We start from the raw sequence: 21,381 nt of genomic DNA on the forward strand, positions 1-21,381 counted from the left end.
ATTTGGGATTTAACAAATGCATAAATCAGCCTTCTCAGAGCTTCCCCTTATCTCACTAAAAGCAGAAACTTCTGTGAAATGAGGCTACCATAAATTCTCTCTTCAGGGCAACTTTTACTCCCAGGAAGGAGACCCGAGAATGAACCTACAAATCCCCTCTCCAGAGAAGTTTTATGGCCATGAAGAAGATGGAAAGACCACTTGCACCTTCATGAATAACCAATGTCACAAACTTTCTTGTCTCCCATTTATTCTTCTATAAATCCCTTTGCATTTCCTTAAGAAACCCACTTGTTCTTCCCAGAGAGGCCTTTTCTTCCTCCTCCCTTTTCCCTACTAAGTCAGGTATATAAGCCTCTAAATCTAACCATTCATGGAGTCACTTCTTTTGTAAGTTCCCATATGAATAAATGTTTTTTCTTTTTCATCTGGATTTTGCCAGTTAATTCACAGGCCTCCAGGGACTGAACATAAGAGGGTACAGAAAAATAAATTTTCTCTCTGACAGTCCCATCCTCTCTGACCTTGCTCCTGTAATTTTCTCTATGTTTGACCATCTATTTCTCTTTCTTTCTGTCTCACTCTCAAAAACATACTCTAGTTTCTTGTGTCTTACATAAAAAACAAAAAACCAAATAGGCCTCTCCCTTGGCCTACACCCCTCTTAGCAGCACTGAGAATGCGGACCATCCTCTCCTGGTTTTCTTCTTCTCTCTCTTGCAGATTCTTCTTTAGTTTCCTTACTGGCTCCTCCTCCACTACAGATACTTCAATGTCATCTCCCCAGATATCCAAACTGACTAGCTGATTCATTTCAAACTTAACAGGTCTTGATTCTTGATTTTTCTCCTTAAATCATTCCTCTCCTAATCTTCAACACCTGAGTACATAACATGTCCCCAGATGTTTAACTAAAAAATCCAGGGGTTATCCTTGATCTCTCTTCTTTTTTCCTCCCACTTTTTTGCCAATCTATGGGGCTTGGCTAACTCTATCTCTAAAATAAACTGACTGATGCACTTGAATCCATCCCTGAGGCCACACCCTGGTCCACACTACCTCTATTCCAATCTGGCACATGGGTTAGATGACTGGTCTTCTTGCTTCCTTCAAGCAGTAAGTTTGTGTTTTAAAAACATAAATCCTATCATGTTATTCCTTCTGCTCAACACCTGTAGTGGCTTCTCACTTTCTATCACCCTGTTTATTGTCCTCATAGCTCTTAGCTAAGGAATTTATTTCTTGTGTACTGTCTGCCTCTCCCTGCCGAGGGTGGCAGGGCCCTGGGTGTCAGTGCTCCATCATCAGGCCTCGGAGCACGGTCTGGCACAGGAACATGCTTATCAAATACTTGTAAACAAACAGCTCCTAAAACAGACTGCAAATGTCAGAACTGTCTGACAAATTCGGCTCATCAGAGCCTTCAAGCCTGTTACCACTCTCCAAATCTAAGACGTACTCCTCAGCCCTCCACTTCTGCCTTTCTCAAATCAGGACATAACTTACAAAGGATATATGTAATATAGTACTTTTACCCATTATTTCTCCCGCAAAAGGCATTTAGGAAAATAAAAGCAACTTTGCAACAGAGACAATATGGTAAAATAGTTACCATCTCTTGAAAGCCTAGGCACATAGAACATCCTGTCTATTAAATTCTCACAAGCCCAATGACGAGCATTCACATCGCTGGTAATGACAGCCAGGGTCCAACACGGGACTGTCTAGCACCAGCGCTTACATGCAGTCTTTTTACTACGGTTCACAGCTGCTCTACCTTACCTGCGTGTGAGGTCTGGAAGGAAAAAAACTGTACAAAACCACACATTGCTTCCAAGGCATAGAGTGACCCCATTAAAGGAAAGATCACAATCTTAGAACGAATCTTTAACTTAGTTTCAGGTTTGCAAATGTAGACCAACACAGGTCAGCCAGACCAGTGAGAACTCCCCAGTGGCACAAAGAACTTTTAAGAAAAGAGAATTCCAATATGTGATTTTATTTATTTATTACTTAAAAAAATTTTTTTTATTGATTTCAGAGAGAAAGGGAGAAGGAGAGAGAGAGATAGAAACATCAATAATGAGAGAGAATCACCGATCAGCTGCCTCTTGCACACCCCCTACTGGGGATCAAGCCCGCTACCTGGGCATGTGCCCTTGACCAGAATCAAACCCAGAACCTTTCAGTCCACAGGCCAACGCTTTATCCACTGAGCAAAACCAGCTAGGGCTATTTATTTATTTTTTAAAACATATTTTTATTGATTTCAGAGAAGAAGGGAGAGGGAGAGAGAGAGATAGAAACATCAATGATGAGAGAGAATCATTGATAGGCCACCTCCCACATGCCCCACACTGGGGATCTAGCCCAAAATCTGGGCATGTGCCCTGACCAAGAATCGAACTGTGACCCACTGGTTGGTCAATGCTCAACCACTGAGCCATGATGGCCGGGCTCAATATGTGATTTTAAATTATTTGTTGGGTGGAGCAGGGATACAATGCTTCCACAAGAGGAAAACATGCCCCCTTCCAGACACCTGAATTCTATTTCAGAATCTCACAATAGCCTACATCTTTTGACATAATATAATTATGTGGAATACTTAATATTGCATTAGCCTTCCATGCCAGCTTGGAAGTCTTTAAAGAATTTCTATAGCTATGTTAGAATACTCTGGTGATGTTTCCTCTTTGTTCACATTCTTGCTCCAAGTAATCCCTACTTTCCACAATTTTCAAAGTAGAGAATTGGATTTATTATTGCTTACAATCTATTTGGAAGACAATTTTGGAATCGTGTTACAAAAATAAAGATGCTTGATTACTTCAGTAATAACACACTGATATCTGTCAGATCAAAATTCTAAAAACATATTGAGGCTAACAATGCTAATTCATTTTCTATCATTCTATCTCCTTATGATAGAGGAATTAAAAAACACTAAGAAATTACCTCTTTATTCATTTTGAACCACTGATATTGTACAAAAGGATGTCCAGTTGCCCGGCAACACAATTTCACAAACTGACCAGCTAAGACTGCTTTTGATTCTGGGTTTACAGTGATCTTTATTCCTTAAAAAAAAAAGAGAAAAAGTTAAGTAAATAAAGTCACAGAAGAGGGGTTTTCCTTGTTTATATTTCTGAAACCAAAAAAAAAAAAAAGAAGTATTTTGGAAATAACCTGCATATTCATCCTTGTAACAAATCGCCCATTCACATCCCCCTCCCCACCAGATTTTGGGTTTGTGAAGTTCCAGGTTTCGTAAAACCAGGAGGAAAGAAACTCGCCCGCAGAAAACTTTGATCTGTTGTACTTCCCACAACTGGGGCAGAAAACTGTTTGTCATATTTCTTCAATTCTTAGAAATATTTTTTCAACATTCTAACACATCTGAATCAGGATGCACCTTGTAATAGACATCTGCCAGGTAGCAGTCACAACATAGTTTTCAGTGCCAGCTCTTTGAATATTTGGTCATAAATGCCCATATGGCCGGAACTTCAATTGAGTTAGTGCACCGTTAGTAAGACAAGTGTTGAGTTGAAATGCCACTAAAACTGTCTATAAAAGACATCTGAATTTCAATGCTATGATTTAGTATTAAATGACAATTATTCTGTAAGCAGAAAGATACAGAACCAGAAGAGCAGGATGTAAATTCGATACATGTGACACAAACATTTCTCATTTGAGAAATGACTACCAGCATATTAACTTGGAAAACTTTTGACAGGAGAAACTCCTGGAGTCAATAATGAAAAAAGACCCTTCCCCGCCCTCTGTCCCACCTCTCAATCACTCCCTCTGGGAAGCCTGCTGCCATGGCACAGGGATGCTCAGGCAGCCCTGAGAGAGGCCCAACCAATGAGGAAAGAAACATGGCCTCCTGCTGACAGCCACATGAACCAATCACCGGAGAAGGGAATTCTCCAAACCCAGCCAAACCCTCAGGTGGCTTCTGCCTGACGGACAGCGTGATTGCCATCACAATAGAGGCCCAATGTGAGCCCAAGCCACCCGGCAAAGCCACTTCTGGATTCTATACTCAGAAACTGGGTGAGATAATAAATGATGGCTGCTGTTTGTTTTGGGGTAATTTGTTATGCAACAACAGATAACTGACACAAAAGAAACCAAAATTAGGAAATTTTACATTTGCCAAGGTTATAACACATAACACTGGGTTGGTTGGCTTTTAGGAAGGGAGGAGAAAAGGTCATTAAAACATATTAAATTTGCCCTGGCCAGTTTTGGTCAGTGGTTAGAGGGTCGGCCCACAGACTGAAGGGTCTCAGGTTCAATTCTGTCAAGGGCATATACCTCAGTTGCAGGTTCAATCCCGGGGCCAGGGCACCAGCAGGAGGCTCCAATCCATGTGTTTCTCTCATGTTGATGTTTCTCTCTCTCTCTCTCTCTCCCCCACCCCCTTCCACTCTAAAAAAAAAAAAAAATCAATGGAAAAAATATCCTCGGGTGAGGATTAAAAAACATATAAACTTAATTTCCTGCACCTACTTTTATTTTCTTTCCTTCTCTATTTTGAATATGATCTCTTGACAGTTTATTTTTCTTCTCAACCTACTAATTCAAAGGAACAAAACAAGATTACAACTTAAGAGGAGTTAGTCTAAATAACAGCAATCTTAATACATCAAAAGTACCAAGTTTTATAGGGGAAAAAATTGCAGGTAAGGTAAAATAGGTATGTAAAATCATGCCAGAAAGATACCACATAAGACCGAAATCCAAAATGAGTAAATATTTATTACTTTTAAGGGTCAGAAGAAACCCTAGAAACTCTTTAGTAAATAGAGTAGAGCCTCTCAAAAAAAGAATTTAAAACTTTTGCCAGGGGAGAGTTTTCATATTCATTAATTCTTTATGTTGAAGCCAAGTTAGCAAGGGTGGATAACGTAACAATTGGTAGGAATGTACCTGGTGAAGAAAATGGAACGAGCACACTTGTGTAAGCCAGCAAATTCACAACAGTGTATTTTAATGCTAGGAGAGACTTATAGCACAACTTTAAGATTCAGAGATTATGAATTTCAAAGTTTAGGTGAGATAAGAGGAAATAAGGTTGCAAAAATAGAAGGGAACAAGTATTCTGAAAAATACAGGAATTGTGACCAAATTGGCTTTAAAATGTGGATATCTTATAGTGATCTCAAACCTAGCATGTCCCAACTCCTTCCTGAACAGGGTACCCCTCCCCTAGACCCTGCGCTCTTCCCCATCACAGGGAGAGAATGGTTTCCAGCCTGCACCCATGTGCCCGTTACGCAGGAAAAACTTAGCAGGCAACCCTGAATTCCTCTTTCCTTGTCACTCTCCACATGGAATATACCTTCAGATCCTGTGGTTAAACTTTTCCAGGTCTCATCACCTTCAATGTCATAATCTTACCCCAAGCCACCATCTACTCTTTACTGAACTACCGTTACAGCCTGCTAACTTGTTTCCTCACTTCCGACCAGCAGACCAATGTATTTTTAAAACATGACTTAATCCAAATCACGACTCCAATTAAAATCCTCTACTGCCCTCCCATTGTACTTAGAAAAATCCAAACTCCTTACTATACCCTAAGGCCCTCATGAACTGAACTCTTTGACCTCATCCCTACCATTCTCCTCCTGGCTCACCACATCCAGCCACTTTGGTCCTCTTTCCTTCAGAAAACACACTATTGTCTGTCTGCCTTTCCACTTACTAGTCCTCTGCTGGATTTTCCCTCCAGCCCCCACTGTACCATGGCAGATTCTCCATCTTCTTTGGGAAACGTCTCTAAATGAGCTATTCCACCTGGTTCTCTATTACACCTACCCTGCTTTGTGGTCTTCATTGCACTAATCACCTAAAACCCCTTTCTTAATTTCTGTCTCATCTACTAAACCTTAAGCTTCTTGGGAGCAATGACCTTGTTTTTCTTAGTCAGCAGTTTACCCGACGCATACCACAGTGCCTGGCGCATGATGACACAGTGTTCAACACATATTTGTTGAATGAATATACAATAATAAAAACAATTACTGTAGCAGCAATTTCCTGACTGCTTTATATGGGCCAGACATTTTGATCTCTCACCTTCAAAATAACCATGTGAGTTAGATATTAATTAGATCTATGTTACAATGAAAATGAAGTTAAGTAATTTTCAGTAAATTAACTTGGGTAAATTATTTAACCTCTCTGAGATGATTTTTTTTCCACTGTAAAAATAGCAGAACCAGGATGCAAATAAGGGTTTTCCTGGGCTTTAAAATCCTCATACTTTTGTTATCCCAGTGACTCCTTTTTCTCTAATTTTATTGAGGCATAATTGACAAGTAAAAATTGTATATATTTAATGTGTACAACATGATTTAATATACGTACACATTGTCAAATGACTACCACAATCAAGTAAATCAGGCTAATTAACACATCTGACACCTCACATAGTTCGGTGATTCTTTTTTTGGCTTAAACAACACACATTTATTTCCTCCAGTTCTGAAGGTTGGGAACTCCACGACCAAGGTGCCTCCAGGTTCAGTGTCTGATGAAGACCCACTTCCTGGTTCACAGACCACTGTCTAAATGCTGTGATCTCACATGGAGGGAAGGAAAAGGGACCTCTCTTAAGTCCCTTTTATAAGGACACTAATCCCACTCATGGGGGCTCCACCTCATGTCCTAATCACATCCCAAAGGCCCCACCTCCAATTCCTAGTGCTAATGAACCTCCCATGCTAACCCAGCTTCCACCACAGTGAGCTTTTCTGACTGGAGGGAGCACGTCAGGCAGAGTGCAATGTCTTGCCTCATGACAGTGTTTCTCAATTTACCATAGCAAGTATTTTCTGCTGTTATACAAAGAGAAAAGAGACAAGAGTGATGGAAGTTAAATGGTTTTCTCCCTAAAGTGACTTACCAAGGAATGGATGACATTAGTGGAAAGGGCTCATAGGGCCAGAATGTTTTAAAGGTATCCTTCCTTGCCCTAGCTGGTTTGGCTCAGTGGATAGAGCATCAGCTGCGGACTAAAGGGTCCCAGGTTCGATTCCAGTCAAGGGCACATGCCTGGGTTGCAGGCTTGATCCCTAGTAGGGGACGTGCAAGAGGCAGCCAATCAATGAGAGAGGTCTCATCATTGATGTTTCTATCTCTCTTCCCTCCCTTACTCTCTGAAATCAATAAAAATATATAAAAAAAAAATAAAGGTATCCTTCCTTGGTGTGGGAAACAAGTCTAAACGATTTTTAATGTACATTCAAACTCAAAGTTTACACGTCTGTCCTGTACCAACAATTTTACATGTCCAGTCTTCAACAAGCAAGCAAATACATGTATTTATTATCTACTGCTTCAAAGACTGAGAACTGAAAGGAAAAATGTGATTTGGAAACCGCCCTTGGTGAGTAGTAAAGAAGAGAAGTCACAATACCTCCCATGTTTTAACCACACATATTTCCTTCCTCCCACAGAGTGTTGTGTGACAGGGAACCATGTTCAACCTGTAACCACCCTCGCACTGCCCACAGTTAGAGGTGCTGAACAAAGGTAAGGAAAGAAGATGGCACAGTGCTGTGGAGGGTGCACCAAGGCATACAAAAGTATAGTTTATAGGGTGAATGCAGCCCTCGCCAGTGCTGCTCAATGGTTAAAATGTTGGCCCTCAAACCAAAGGGTCATGGGTTCGATTTCCGATTAAAGGCACAGGTTCTATCCCAGACCCTGGTCGGGCATGCTTGGGAAGCAACCAATTGATTTGTCTCTCTCATATCAATGTTTCTCTCTCTCTCTCTCTCCTTCCCTCCTTTCATTCTCTCTGAAAAGCCATGGAAAAAATATACTCAGGTGAGGATTAACAAAAAAAAGAAAAGAAAAGAAAAAACAAAGGGAGGGGTGGGTGCAAATACATAGCTTCCTGGCAAACAGGCCTATTTTCAGATAACATCTGCAAAGAAGTCAGAGGTTACTTGATTTCTTGTAAGCCAGGGGGAATTTGACTAGGTATGATGGAACACGAGGATTGTGCTTTCAACATACACAAAATAGAAAAATTAGGGTAATTCTTGAGTTGAATAATGGATTCATCTTCGGTGTCTTTAAGTTATTCTCTCACACAAAAAACTTAAATATAGATGTAATTTATAAACAGTTTTCTCAGGAACAGATCTATTGTATCCACTACAGAGCATCCATCTATTTTCAGAGGCCATGAACCAAAAAATTTTTCCATCAGTTTTCATCTAAAACTCTTCCTCAAAGTTATTCTGAAAATTTCTAAGCTGTCATTGAAGAGTGCCCCACAGTGTGCGGAATAAATGCCATTTCCCTTCCTCTCACAATCTGCCCCATCACACAACCAAAGTATGCCCATGTATCTCCCTCTTCTAAGTCAATTCACATTTGCAGCTACTGTGGCTAACCCTAGGCTCATCGTATCCCTCATCCTCCTGCGTTGCCCAGTGACCCTGAACACCCTGGTGTGGAGACACTCTTTCAGACCTCATTCACTGCTCCCTTTCTATCTCTGCTTCTTCCTTACCCTTATTCCATCCATTCCACCTTTGCCTCCTTTCACTTCTTGATATTTTTACTTTGAAAATTTCTGCCACTCATGAAACAAGAAAAGTCCTTTATAAATATGATCTAGTATTTGAATACTTTTTAATTTGGCAAGAAGAAAAAAATGGAAGTCCATGGGTCAAAGAGGCAACTGAGGTAATAATCTATAACTAAGTTCTCCAACAACTCAGAAATTTCCCAGCGTCATGGGAATGACACTGAGTTCAGATCAGGGTCAGCAGGCCTGGGTTCTAATCTACCTTTATCAATAACTGTGACTCTAGCCCAGGGGTAGGCAAACTTTTTGACTCGAGGGCCACAATGGGTTCTTAAACTGGACCGGAGGGCCAGAACAAAAGCATGGATGGAGTGTTTGTGTGAACTAATATAAATTCAAAGTAAAGGAGCGGAGGGGAGAGCAAGAGAACCCTCCACTCTTTCGGCTCCGCGGGCAGGATAGAACAGCCGAACGTGCTGGATCCGGCCTGCGGGCCGTAGTTTGCCCACGGCTGCTCTAGCCAAATGATAACTTCCAGAAACTTCATGCTCCACACAAATGTTTGCTCACCTTTAAATTTTAAATGTTCAAAACAGTACTCTTCTGTTCCTTCACAATGTGAAGATAAAATGTGAAGTAGAGGTATTTTGGATACTAAAGAATAATATTCAACAATGTTTGCTCTTGTTTTAGAGACAAGAAAGTAATAAAAAAATTAAAACTGATTATTAGGAACATAACAATGAGTGTGCTACAAAGGACTAAAAAAAAAGTGAAGTGCTATGAAATAAGAAAGGGGTGGGTCAAATGGAAAAGAGGTCTTACATGCCACCCAATACGTACGAAGAGTGAAACACCTTTTATATGAAGAGCTAGAGGCCCGGTGCATGAAATTCGCACATGGGTGCGATCGAAGTGTGAGCGTCTGGCGTGGAAGGGCAGGTCCCAGCTGACTTCTGGGTCCTGGGAAGCACCTGGGCCCCCAGGTCCTCGTGCACCTCCTTCCACCTGAGTCACGGCGCCCGAGTCCCCACACGGAGATGCAGTGAGCACGGCCAGATGCTGCGGGCCGCGGCGCAGTATGGGCCTCTGGGCCACCCAGTGGCGCTGCACAGAAGCCAGGCAGGCAGTGCGCTCTTTCCTGGCCTGCCTCACAGAGCGGCTCCTGTGTGAACCCACGGGGAGCCCAACCGGTCCTTGTGGTCCAGGCTCACCTGGAAGAGACCACCGCGCAGGTGTGGGGCGGGATCCCCACTGGCGCCCTGAATCTGAGCATGGGAGTTTCCCCAGCGTGCAAGCCCTGGTGTCCCGGGTGAGGGTAGCAGGGGGAGTGAGAGTGAGCTCAGCGGACACCCCACATTCTCACTGCACCTCCGTCCCGTCACCCCTGCCCCCAGGTAGCTGGCAAGAGGTTGCAGCACATCACCAACGCCCACCATGTTCCACACCGCCCTCTGGTGGTCAGTGCAAGCGGTCGAACGCCTGGCCTCCTGGTTGAACTCCTGGTCGAACGACCACCCGAGGGGACAATTCTTTTATTATATAGAATGAGATAAATGGCAACATCACAAAACTGGAGTTGGAAAGAACCTTAGGATTCACCTAATAAAACCCACATGTAAAATTCTCTCTAAATACCCACCATTGTCCAGCCTCTGCTAAACCATTCCCAGGTCAGGGCATTCCTCCCTTGGCAACCATTTCGTGATCTATATAACTCTAACTGATAGAGCCTATAAATATGCACTCAAAATGTGTTCAATGGAAACAAAAGAAACAAATAAAAACATCACATCTAAGTTTACCTACCTTTACTAAGGATACAGATACCAATATTGATTGCTTTGGGATCAGAGTTTTTGATTTTTTTAATGAAAATTTAAAAAGGTCTAAAAAACCATTATGGACTTTTGGTCCAAACATTATGGACACCACCAAAGCAAAATCTTAAACAATGAATATTTGTCATACTTGCTTTATCTCATTAATACACACACACACACACACACACACACACATCAAGAAATATGTGTATATTTATTTTTTTGGCTACACTATTTCAACAGAAATCTTACCCCTAAATAAATCTTCTGGCACATTTATTTAAAGCCCCCGTCCCCTTCCAATTCCCACTGAGATGACCAAGGAAACAAAAAGTAGGGAAACAATTAGTGCTAGAAAATGGGGATGGACACCACCCAAGCATAAAAACTAAGCAATTTCTCTAACAAAGTAGAGGCAAGACCAGACTAGGGGCAAGCTGGCCACCCAGGAGCTGTGGAAAAGCCTAGTTAGAGAGAAAGCAGAAGAGGGTAAAACCTCAGTTCTGTGGTATTCCTTCAGAAAACATATCAGGTGTCAGAGCCCACGGACTGCAAGCTCCCTAGTGTGAGTTACCCTCCACTCAGACCTCATGCTAAGTGAGGGACCATTGAAGTTAGCTCCAATTCAAGGGAACTGCTCCAGTCAGAGATGGGAGGACATTGCCCAGCTACTTCTGGACTACCCAAATACATAAAAGAAACCTGGTCAGCTTCTCAAAAACAGAGAACTCTGTACTACAGCCATTGCCTTTGGCTATCTCTGGCTGTCATCCACTAACCACTGGAATGGAATATGGCAAAGCAAGATGGAAAGAAAGCTAACACTTCCTCTGCTTCCTACATTTAGGTTTGAAAGGCCTGTTCATAGGCTCTCAGCATCTTTGACAATCAACCTACTCACTCAAAACAGACCTCTCTATAAAGACAATCAGAGAAAAATCATTGGACTGTCTGTGAAATAAGAACTAATGTTCTCCTATGAAAGTGTATTACTACAAAAAGAGAAAACAAAATATTTCTAGTTTGCATTTTCAAGGAAAAAACTGGAAGTCAGATAAAATTTACTCTCTATATATTTGTTATGAAGAGGCAATGAGAAACACGTCAAGCATCCAATTCAGTGATAACACAAAGGAGGCATTTATAGGAGGCCTATTTTATCATCTGCATTTGGCCTTGTAAAGCAGAAGATAATCTGAAAATCCAAGTTTCCTGACTCATAATCCAGGATCCTTTCCATTTGTAGTAGGTATTTTAGTAACCTCCCCAGCATCTGTTATTTCCTTTCTCCTTCCAACAGGCCCACTTTTGTTTGGTGATCGATGTGTAGACTTTGTTTGGTGTGCTTTCTGGAAAGCTGACTCAACCCAACTCGACTCTAAGCCAGGCAGTTCAGCACATTCCATTTCCCTGGACAGAGTGACAGGTGTAGGGACAGGCACATGAACAAAATTAATTAACTAGAGTGAATCTTATGATTTTTGCTGGGACAAAGATGAATGCAAGAACAGCTAGTAGATATCTTGTGCATATGCACAAGAAAGTCAGTCTTAGGGGGAAGTCAACGATAAGAAAGGAAGAGCAAAAATAAAAATGAACCAACTCCTTGAAAACAGGGCTGTCCCTGCCTCCTTTCTTGAAGTCCAATCTGCTTTAAGGCTTCTCAGTTAGAAGAACCAACATACTCCCTTTATTATGTCAATCTGAGTTGAGGTTTCTGGTACATGTAATTGATAGCACACCACTACCATGTGCCCTTAATTCTCCAACCCCAAAACTGACAAAGTAAAAAATAAGACCTGAATTATAATTTTACATTCATCCTGTTAACTTAAAAATAGTATCACAAACAAGTGTGTTGTATAATTGCATACAGCAAAACCATGTAAAATAGAGAGCACAGAGTCCTTAGTCCATGGCCCTCCAGATCTTGATTGGCTTCTTTGCTTTAAATGGCACAACGAGAAAAAAGGTGTGCAGTGCTGCTGCCATCAGATGACTGAGCCAACCTGGTCCCTTCTGCCCGACACTGCTGTAGTTGACTACTCTCTGTAGTTGTGGATGACAGGCACTGTTTCCTATTCCTCACATCTAACTTTGGAAGTGAGAAACCTCTCTCAATATTGATATACTCAGAAAAAAAAATCATATGGTTGAGTCAATCAACATTTCAAAAGCATCGTATTGGCAAAAATCTTAAACAATGAGTATTTGTCATACTTGCTTTATCTCATTAACACACACACACACATATCAAGAAATATGTGCGTATATTTATTGTTTTTGGCTACACTGTTTCAACAGAAATCTTACCCCTAAATACTTTAGCATGCATCTCCTTGGAATAAAGACATTCTTCTATAGAAGTACAGTACCATTATCACATAATTCCCTAATATCTAATATGCAGGTTATAGTCAAATTATTCCACTTGTCCCAAATGTCTTAAATAGCTGATTTTTGGAAACACAATCCAACCTATGTTTATGTACTGTATTTGCTTTTTATATGTCCTTTATATGTGTCAACGTAGGGGGGGAATGAGGCTCCATACATTTACTTTTTCCAAAAATATTTTTATTGATTTTGAGAGAGAGGAAGGGAAAGGGAGATGGAGAGAGAAACATCAATGTTAGAGTAAAACAGTGGTCGTCAAACTGCGGCTTGCGAGCCACATGTGGCTCGCGAGCCATGGTTTGCCACTCTGTTGACTAATGAGTTTGCCAACCACTGGTAGACTAAACGTTACCGTGTAGTTGGAAGCTGTGAGGATTAGGCAATTGTGGCATAATGTGAGCAAAGAGGTAAAGGTTAGTATATGACAGTGGTCGGCAAACTCATTAGTCAACAGAGCGGCAAACCGTGGGCGGCTAACGAGCCGCAGTTTGCCGACCACTGGAGTAAAACATCGATCGGCCATCCCCCGTGTGCCTCCTACCAGGGATCGAGCCTGAAACCGGGGCATGTGCCCTGATTGGGAATCTAAACCAGTAACCCTTTGGTGCATGGGACAACATCCATCCAACTGAGCAACACTGGCCAGGGCCCAAAATATTTAACACAATTCTTCTGGTCAAGTAAGATAGTTCCCTCCAAGTTTGTTTCCATGAACTTCTGGAGAACATACCCAAGGGGAAAACCTACCTGGGGGGCTGAGAAGCTGAAGAACTTCAGTGTGTTCCATAGCCTGCAGGAAGTCACTCAGCTCTGTGACTGTACAACCTTTTTCACCCATTAGCTTCAGTAAACATAGGCTTGGGCTTCCTTCGGGCTCCAAGACCTTAAGAGAACACTGCTCCAAGTCCAGACAACTGAAAATAATGAAATTAATTCAAGTCAACAATTTTCTTCAATACTAGAGGCTCGGTGCACGAATTTGTGCATGGGTGGGGTCCCTCGGCCTGGCCGGCAATTGGGGGTGATTGGGGCCATCTCGCCCAGTCCCGATCAGGGCCGATTGGGGCCAGCTGGCTCGGGGGGAGGGACCGCGGGAGGTTGGCCGGCCACGGGAGGTTGGCCGGCCACGGGAGGTTGGCTGTGGGAGTGCACTGATCACCATGGGGCAGCTCCTGCGTTGAGCATGTTTTTTTTTTTTTTAATTGTTGAAAAAAATGGTGGTCAGTGTGCGTCATAGTGGCCAGTTGACCGGTTGTTCGGTCACTTAGGCTTTTATATATATATAGATATTAGATAATATGCCTGCTCTATGTTTGGCACCAGAGGTGTTGTAGAAAATAAATCGCGGGGCATTGAGTGGTGAAAAACTATTTACATTGTGAATGCTACTGTTCTTTCTTCCTTCTTCTGCCATCACCAGGGATTCCTCTTTATTCCCATGTCCAACTCAGCTTCCATGGCTACTAAATCAGGAGAATGAGAGAAATCTAGAAACTTGATGTGTGAGAAATTTGGCCTTGATTTTGATCAAAATTTTTACTTTTAACTTGGGAATAGGAAGATCAGATACATTTTTCTACTTTTTCTTGTACTTACATAAAATATATTGAAAAAATTAACATGAGTATCTATGTGTGTACTCACCTGAAAAAAAGTAAGATACAGAACAGTGTATGTCCTGCATGATACTATTTTAATTAGCAAGAGTATGTGTTTGTTCTTATATATACGTTAACTTTGAGGAAAAATCTCTAAGAAACCAGTTGTAGTGCTGACCTAGAGAAGGGACCAAGGGAACAGAGCTCAAGGCTGGAGGATTCACTTCTCACTCTAAAGCTTTTTGTACTATTGAACTTTACTATGTGCACTCATTTTTTTCAACAATTAAAAAAAAAGACAATTAATGCCATTGACATTCAAAGGACTTGTAAATGCCCGGAAAAACACAGGGGGCAGGCAAACTATAGTCTGTGGGCTAAACCTGTCTAGTCACCTGATTTTGTAAACAGTTTGATTGGAACACAGCTATACTAATTATTTTATGTATTTACAAATGTATATGGCTGTTTTCCTATTCCAACAGAGAGCTGAGTAGTTTGTCTGCAAAGCTGAAAATATTTTTAATTTGGCTCTTTATAGAAAAGTTGGCAAATAATAAGTACTCAATAAAAGCTATTGTTATGCAATAAAAATATGGGAATATCAAAAGAATATGAAGGTCAATTTCTTAATTATGTTTATTTCTGGAACTGTTTTAAATTTACCTTAAAAATGTTTTTGAGTAGCTACTATTTTGGTAATCTGATTTTGTCCTTCAAGGCCTCCTATCATTATATTAACTAGGTATTCTTTTCTAAGTATCCTAGTTAAATTTATATATTCAATAAATGTGAATCTTCACAATATAGATGATCCATTCCCAAATTCTGCACTGCAGACTAGTGGCAGCACAATAAGTCCATGGTAAAATGATGAAAATAAGGACAATGAAACTGTCGTTTACTCAAAGGTAGTTTTTCTATATTTTTAATTGTTAAAGTGTCCTTTCATTTATGAAATAATTGTGATTACAATAGTAGCAAATACAAAAAGCTGATGATGCCATTTAGCCCTTTATTTAGTAAAAATTTATTTTACTAGTCCTTGTAATGGCTAGGTTAAGGAACCAGTATTAGAGACAATGTAAGGTTGACCAATTTTTTAAATAATGAGATTTATAAAAACAAAGATGCTGTGTGCTAAATATTACTCAGAAAGGTTATCAGGATCTGATACATGAAATTAAGAAGCCATCTCGTCAAATGCAACCAAGTGATGCTTTAATTAATGTTTATACTTACATAGAGAAAATGAAAAACAAATTGTCTTTTCCCCACAAAATAAATAAAGATCAAATTGAAGTCGACAATGATTTATCTTCCAAAACAAGAGGCACAGGAGAAAAACAAATTTCTCTATCTCCTTTTCTTTTACTAATTTTCCACACAGGCACTGGCTTTCAACTAAGATGTTGCTTATACATACCCGACTTTTCTTTCTTTCCTTTTTTTAGTTACATTCCTGTAAGACTGTGCTTTGAAGTGGTTTCTACCAGACCTAATTTGGAATTTCTGATTTAATTTAAAAGACTCTTACTGAAAAAAATGGACTTTGCTTTTAAAAAGTCTATATTTATCTTTACTGTTACACGAATATAATCAAATAAAACATATTCACTCTTTAAAGTACTAACCATGGCACTGCTTTTAGGTTCTTTTGCTTCTTTTCTTGGTATATTTACTCTTTGGAATCATTACTCCTTAAGTCAAAAACTACTTACTAATCACCTAAATTGAGCCAGCCTTTTTCCTAGGTATTGAGGATATAGCAGCAAACAAAACAAAACTCCCTATCCTCCTGGATTTTTCTATAGGAGGACACACACACGCACACACACACGCACACACACACACACACACACACACACAAACACTTACTTCTCTCTCTGTATATCCAGCCACCCAATAGTCATAGGTGCTTTGCGGGGGGGGGGGGGGGGTGCGGAGGGGGGGGGGAAAGCAAAGCAGAGGGACAGGCAATACTGGAGCAGAGAGCAGATGTAGGGGGTAATTTTAAATGACATCATCAGAGAACTCATTGAGAGGGTGACTTTTAAGCAAACATTTGAGGGGTGAAGGAGCAAGTCATGTGATTCATCTGTGAGACCACCTAAGCTGAATAATCAGCAGTACAAAGACACTACTGTGTCCAAGGAGAAGCAAGAGAGTGAGTTTGAATGAGCAGAGAAAGGGAGGGAGACAATATAGGACAGCAGGTTTAAGAGTTAAGTGGTAGCTCAATGGTGTTTTCACTGAGCTGTAAGCAGAGGAAGGATAAGCCAGATTTAATGTTTAAAAGAATCATTTGGACTGATATATTGAGAACAGACTGGGGTGGGGCAAACAAAGCAGGAGAAGTTAAGCAGCTACTGGAATAATCCAAGTGAATGACACTGGTGGCTCACCCTAGTAAGTCTAGAAATTTAGAAATCTATGAATCCAGAATGATAGTATTTTGGAGGTTGCATTCTGGATCTATACTGTAGGGACAGCAGACAGGATGTGCTGAGAAAATGGATGTGGTGGGGTGTAGCTGCCATTTAGTTAGAGGCAAGAAACTCCAGGAGAAAGAGGCGTATGTTAAGCTTCAGACATGTTCCATTTAAGATGTCTGTCATTCAAGAAGTGATGGCAGATAGGCTTTTACACAATGTGAATGGGGAGTTCAAAGCAAAGATATGACTTAAGATATGAATTGAGAGTAATCAACCTAAACATATGTACGGTCAGATTAAAGGATAACACTAAGCAGGGGACTAGGTGAAGTGTGGATAGAGATACAAAGCCTGAGCCCTAAGGCAACAGACAGGAGGAAAGCTTTTGTTCCAGCCTTTCACACAAGTTCTCATTCCTTCTACAAACTCCAGAGGGCAGGGTTTCTGCAGCCACAGGAGCACCTTCTGTACAGCAGGTGCACAGAGAATGACCCGTTTCCTAGTCCGTGTTCTGCAGCCCCATTGCTAAGCTCCCTCAGTCAAGGATTTTAGGCAGCTCTGTCATCTTTGGGGCTTCCATGTTCTATGCCAGAATTTGTGTAGCTTGGCCAAGACACTCAGAACCTATGCCTATCTACATGGACAGCAAAGAGTGTTCAATATTAGCTCAGTCTGGAATGGAATTAGGGCATTCCATATGTACATGGTTGTGGGAAACTGAACTACTATATGCTAGGATTTATTATGAGTCATCAATAACCATCTGAAAACATTTACAATTATTCCTAATCCCTGATGGACAGTTCAGAAGAGACTCTTGTGGTTTATTTTCCCTCATCTGGTTTGAGGAAGGATATATAGAGTCAGAAACAAGTGAAAGGAAACAGAATAGGCCACCTTTTGAGGTTTTAGGACCATGAATCCAGTGACCCATAGGAAAACACTTCACATTTTCCTGGAAACTGTTACCCACTTGGACTCTCACACTACAATTCCTAGGTCTAACTCTGGAGAAGACTTCCCTTAGGACCCTTTACTGTTATAGGTGCTCTTCTGCCATTAGTTTGAAAGGACTTTAAAATAACTTTTTTTTTGGTCTTAAGAGAATAAGCATCACCAGTTTACCTTGCCCCACCCCAGCTGCCACTCTCTACCCCCAAGTTCCCAGTGCTAACCTTTTGTTATATGAGCTGAATTCTGATTTCAATAGGTATATGAGCTTAATGTTACCCAATTCGCCGATCTTCAGGGTGCCCTGACTCTCCTCACCACAACCAACCTGCTATGAACTAACCTTCAGCATCTTGGAAGACTGGCGAAACTCCAGCTGTCTCTTATCAGACTCTCCACCCTGAAATTCCCAGATTCCACAAATGCATGCCCTTTGTTGCTTGTCACCTCTTGCCAGGCAATTGCCCTTCTCTCTCTACTACTTTCACTAGAAATGTGGCCTCAAATTTTCTGTTAGTTCCCACCCAAAAAGTTAACACCATCCTGTAGCCTTTAACAAAAGCTGACTGAAGTCTTGGGGAGGAAAACCTGATGTTAGGTATCCACTACTTTTAGACTCCATCAGCCTTCCTTCTTCAGTGGCAGAGCCTTACTATCTTCTCTCTCCTTCATGACCAAGTAGGAGCCCTTTTCAGGAAAGAGTACTAAATAATATCACAAATTAACCCATCACAGACCTAGTGATCTGACCCCCAAAGAAGACAACTTTGTACATCACTGTAAGTTTAGAAATTTAGAAATCTATGAATCTAGAGTGATAGTATTTTGGATTTTCTTTGCATAGCCAAAAGCAAAATGTGTTTTTCCTAGGACAGAAGAAAATTATGCCATCTGTCTGCTCAACTTTGTGAGCTTACCACACTTACTCATTCCATCCTCTTATTGTTACTCCTCTATATAATCCCAAGTCATCACTACTTTGGTTTAACCCAAACTCTGAAACTTGGGGTTTTTGTGAAGATTAAAGTAGAAAATGCACATAAGCATTTAGTACATTGGTATATACTAAGTGCTTAGTAAATGAAAAAATTTTGTTATTATTATTCACACCCAATATAGCATTTAACATGTTATTTGTGAATGTTCCAGAATGATAGTCCATTAAGTCCTTATGAATAGGAGATAAATATTTGTCATCTTTTTATCTTCTGAAACTTCAAGCAAATAACAGGCACGCAATAAATATAATTTTTAAAAATCCTCACCCGAGGATATGTTTATTGATTTTAGAGAGAGAAAGAAACATTGATGTAGAGACAAACATCGCTCAGATCGTTTGCCTCCCTTACATGTCCCTTTTGGTGTATGGGACGACACTCCAACCAACTGAGCCACCCAGCCAGGGCTAAATATAATTTTGAATGAATATCTCTCATCTTAATTCAAAAGTATTTATAGAGTGTCTAAGATAGGTTCTATGCGTGATACATGGAATCTTAAGTAATCATTACTGTTCTCAAGTTTATAAAGAAGTACACAAATAATTATAGTAGAAGACAAAGTTTCGTCATATGAGAAGTTAAAAAGAAACCTGGTAGGGGTTTAAAGGCAGACCAGAAGTGTAATGATGGTATACAGCAGTGTTTCTGAATGTGGTCTAGGAACCCCTGGTGCAGGTCTTGAGACCCTTTCACAGGATGCACCAGTCAAAACCATTTTTCAAAGTAACATTAGGACGTTTTTATCTTTTTCACTCACTCTCTCAAGGAGTGTCCACTGGAGTATCTGGTGTTACAAGACCTGCGACAGTGCAACAGACTGAATGCAGAAGCACATAAAAGAAGCCAGATCTCTGCAATCTAGCCAAGACATTAAAGAGATTTGCAAAATGTGAAACAATGGCACTTTAGTTTTGGAAAAGTTTATTTTTCCACAAAAACACGTTATTTCTGTTAACATGTAATGGGTTAGTCCTCTTAAATGAGGGAATATTTTAAAAACGTCTTAGTTTTAATTTCGAATATGGCAAATATCAGTGTATACTATAAGTATGTGATGTTTAGAACCCACATGAAAAAACTCTTTGGGGTCCTCAATAATTCTTAAGAGTTTAAAGGAGTCCTGAGACTGAAAGTTCAGGAACCACTAGCACAGGGGCCCAAGCCTGGCAATAGGGAAATAGTTTCACTTATAGCTTAAAGCTCACGTCAAGAAGCAAACTTGATGAGCTGGTTTGAAGATACTGAGTTTAGTTTCAGTCTCTCCCTACATAAAAACCTTCATGATGAACTCTTGCACCCCAAACCCTTCCCTCTCTTTATCTCTTTACCTGCACTTCTTCCTAACCTTGCTGAATTCTCCAGGTCTGTGTCTATATCCATTTTAAGTCCTTGGGATCACAGCCCTATCAGAATGGTCTCCAGGGGGCCTTCCTTCTCTCAAAATCCACCTACGTCCTAGGTCAACGTCCACTTCTCTTTCAGCTCAGGGGGAGGAGCGTAGCGAAAGGGTGTGAACGCCGGGTCCAATCTCTCCCATTCCCAGCACTTTCCTGGGTAAAGCGCTCTCCCTGGAAGGAAGGTTAACGAAGTTCTCCCACGCCCTTCCCCCGGCGCCCCGGCCACACCCGCGGCTCTGCACCGTCCCGTGTGGCCACGATCTCTCTCCAGCACCAACCCGCTCTCCCACCCGTGCCCCCCGCATTGCGCTCGCGCCCGCGGCCCAAGTCCGGCCCCCGTGACCTTGCCCCTACGCCCCAGGCCCCTCACCTCAGCCGAAGGCGCCCCCGGCTCCCCGCCAGCTCGGCCAACCTCCGCCAGCCGCGGCCCTCGGGCGCTCGGTCCAAGCTCCCGCTGAGCCTCCGCAGCAGCGGCTCCGGAAGACGGTTGAGGGTCGCGCTGCCCGGGGCGGGGAGAGGCGGCCCCGAGGGCGCGACCAGGGGCAGCTGCGAGGCCGGGGGCGACGGGGCCTGCGGCGGCTCCCCGCACAGTGGCAGGTCCCGCGCCGGCGATGCCGCGACGGCCGCGGATCCCGCCGGCCGCATCGCGGTGTCGGCCCCGGCGCACCTTCCGCTCGCCCGTCGCTCGCTACGGCGCCGTGGAGGTAAGGGCGGAAGGACGGATCGGGCGGCGCTGCACCGCACACGGAGGAGGAAGCTCCGCTCCCCGCCCGGCCGACAGAGGTTTGCTGGGGGAGCCGGGGACCCACCGCACCAGCCGGGGCGAGGGGGCGGGGCTTGTCGGGGGCGGGGCCTCCCACTGCGCGCCTGCGCGCGACCGCGCACCTTGCTCGACCTCCGAGTTGCCTAGGGGCCTGCAGAGGCGCGCGCTTCAAACCCTGAGAGGTGGAGTCCTGGCAGAGCAGGAAGGATTGGGTGATTGCCCGGCTGGAGGAGGAAGCGGTGGAGGAACTACGCCCGGGCGGCTCCGCTACGGCGAGGAAGCCTGCGGCGTCGGGGCTTCCCGAGACCGTGGGAGGAGGATTGCCACGGAAGGGAGCGCAAGGCTCTCCGTCGCTTGCACGCAGTGACTTGAGTGTGCCCGGTGGCGCCACCAGCACCCGCATTGGGCAACCTGCGCGGGGGCTTCCTTGTTTTAGGGATTGATGTGTGTGGC

The 21,381-nt window shown here is 42.4% G+C and overlaps 1 protein-coding gene across 2 annotated transcripts in view; it reads right to left on the reverse strand.

Annotated features, from left to right (window-relative positions):
* Window positions 1-20,949, reverse strand: part of MALT1 (MALT1 paracaspase) — a 58,882-nt gene extending 37,933 nt beyond the window's left edge. Inside the window, exons 1-3 of one of the 2 annotated variants that reach the window (XM_080686458.1) lie at window positions 20,536-20,949; window positions 13,531-13,697; window positions 2,959-3,080 (exon numbers count right to left, since the gene is read on the reverse strand). In XM_080686458.1, the coding sequence (XP_080542584.1) occupies window positions 2,959-3,080; window positions 13,531-13,697; window positions 20,536-20,810 (564 nt within the window). In that variant the 5' untranslated portion in view covers window positions 20,811-20,949. The remainder of the gene's footprint in view (window positions 1-2,958; window positions 3,081-13,530; window positions 13,698-20,535) is intronic. The other variant, XM_080686459.1, reaches the window with a different exon arrangement.
* Window positions 20,950-21,381: the final 432 nt, after the last annotated feature.

The sequence above is a fragment of the Plecotus auritus genome (assembly GCF_963455305.1).
Source record: "Plecotus auritus genome assembly, chromosome: 8".
NCBI classification, from domain to species: domain Eukaryota; kingdom Metazoa; phylum Chordata; class Mammalia; order Chiroptera; family Vespertilionidae; genus Plecotus; species Plecotus auritus.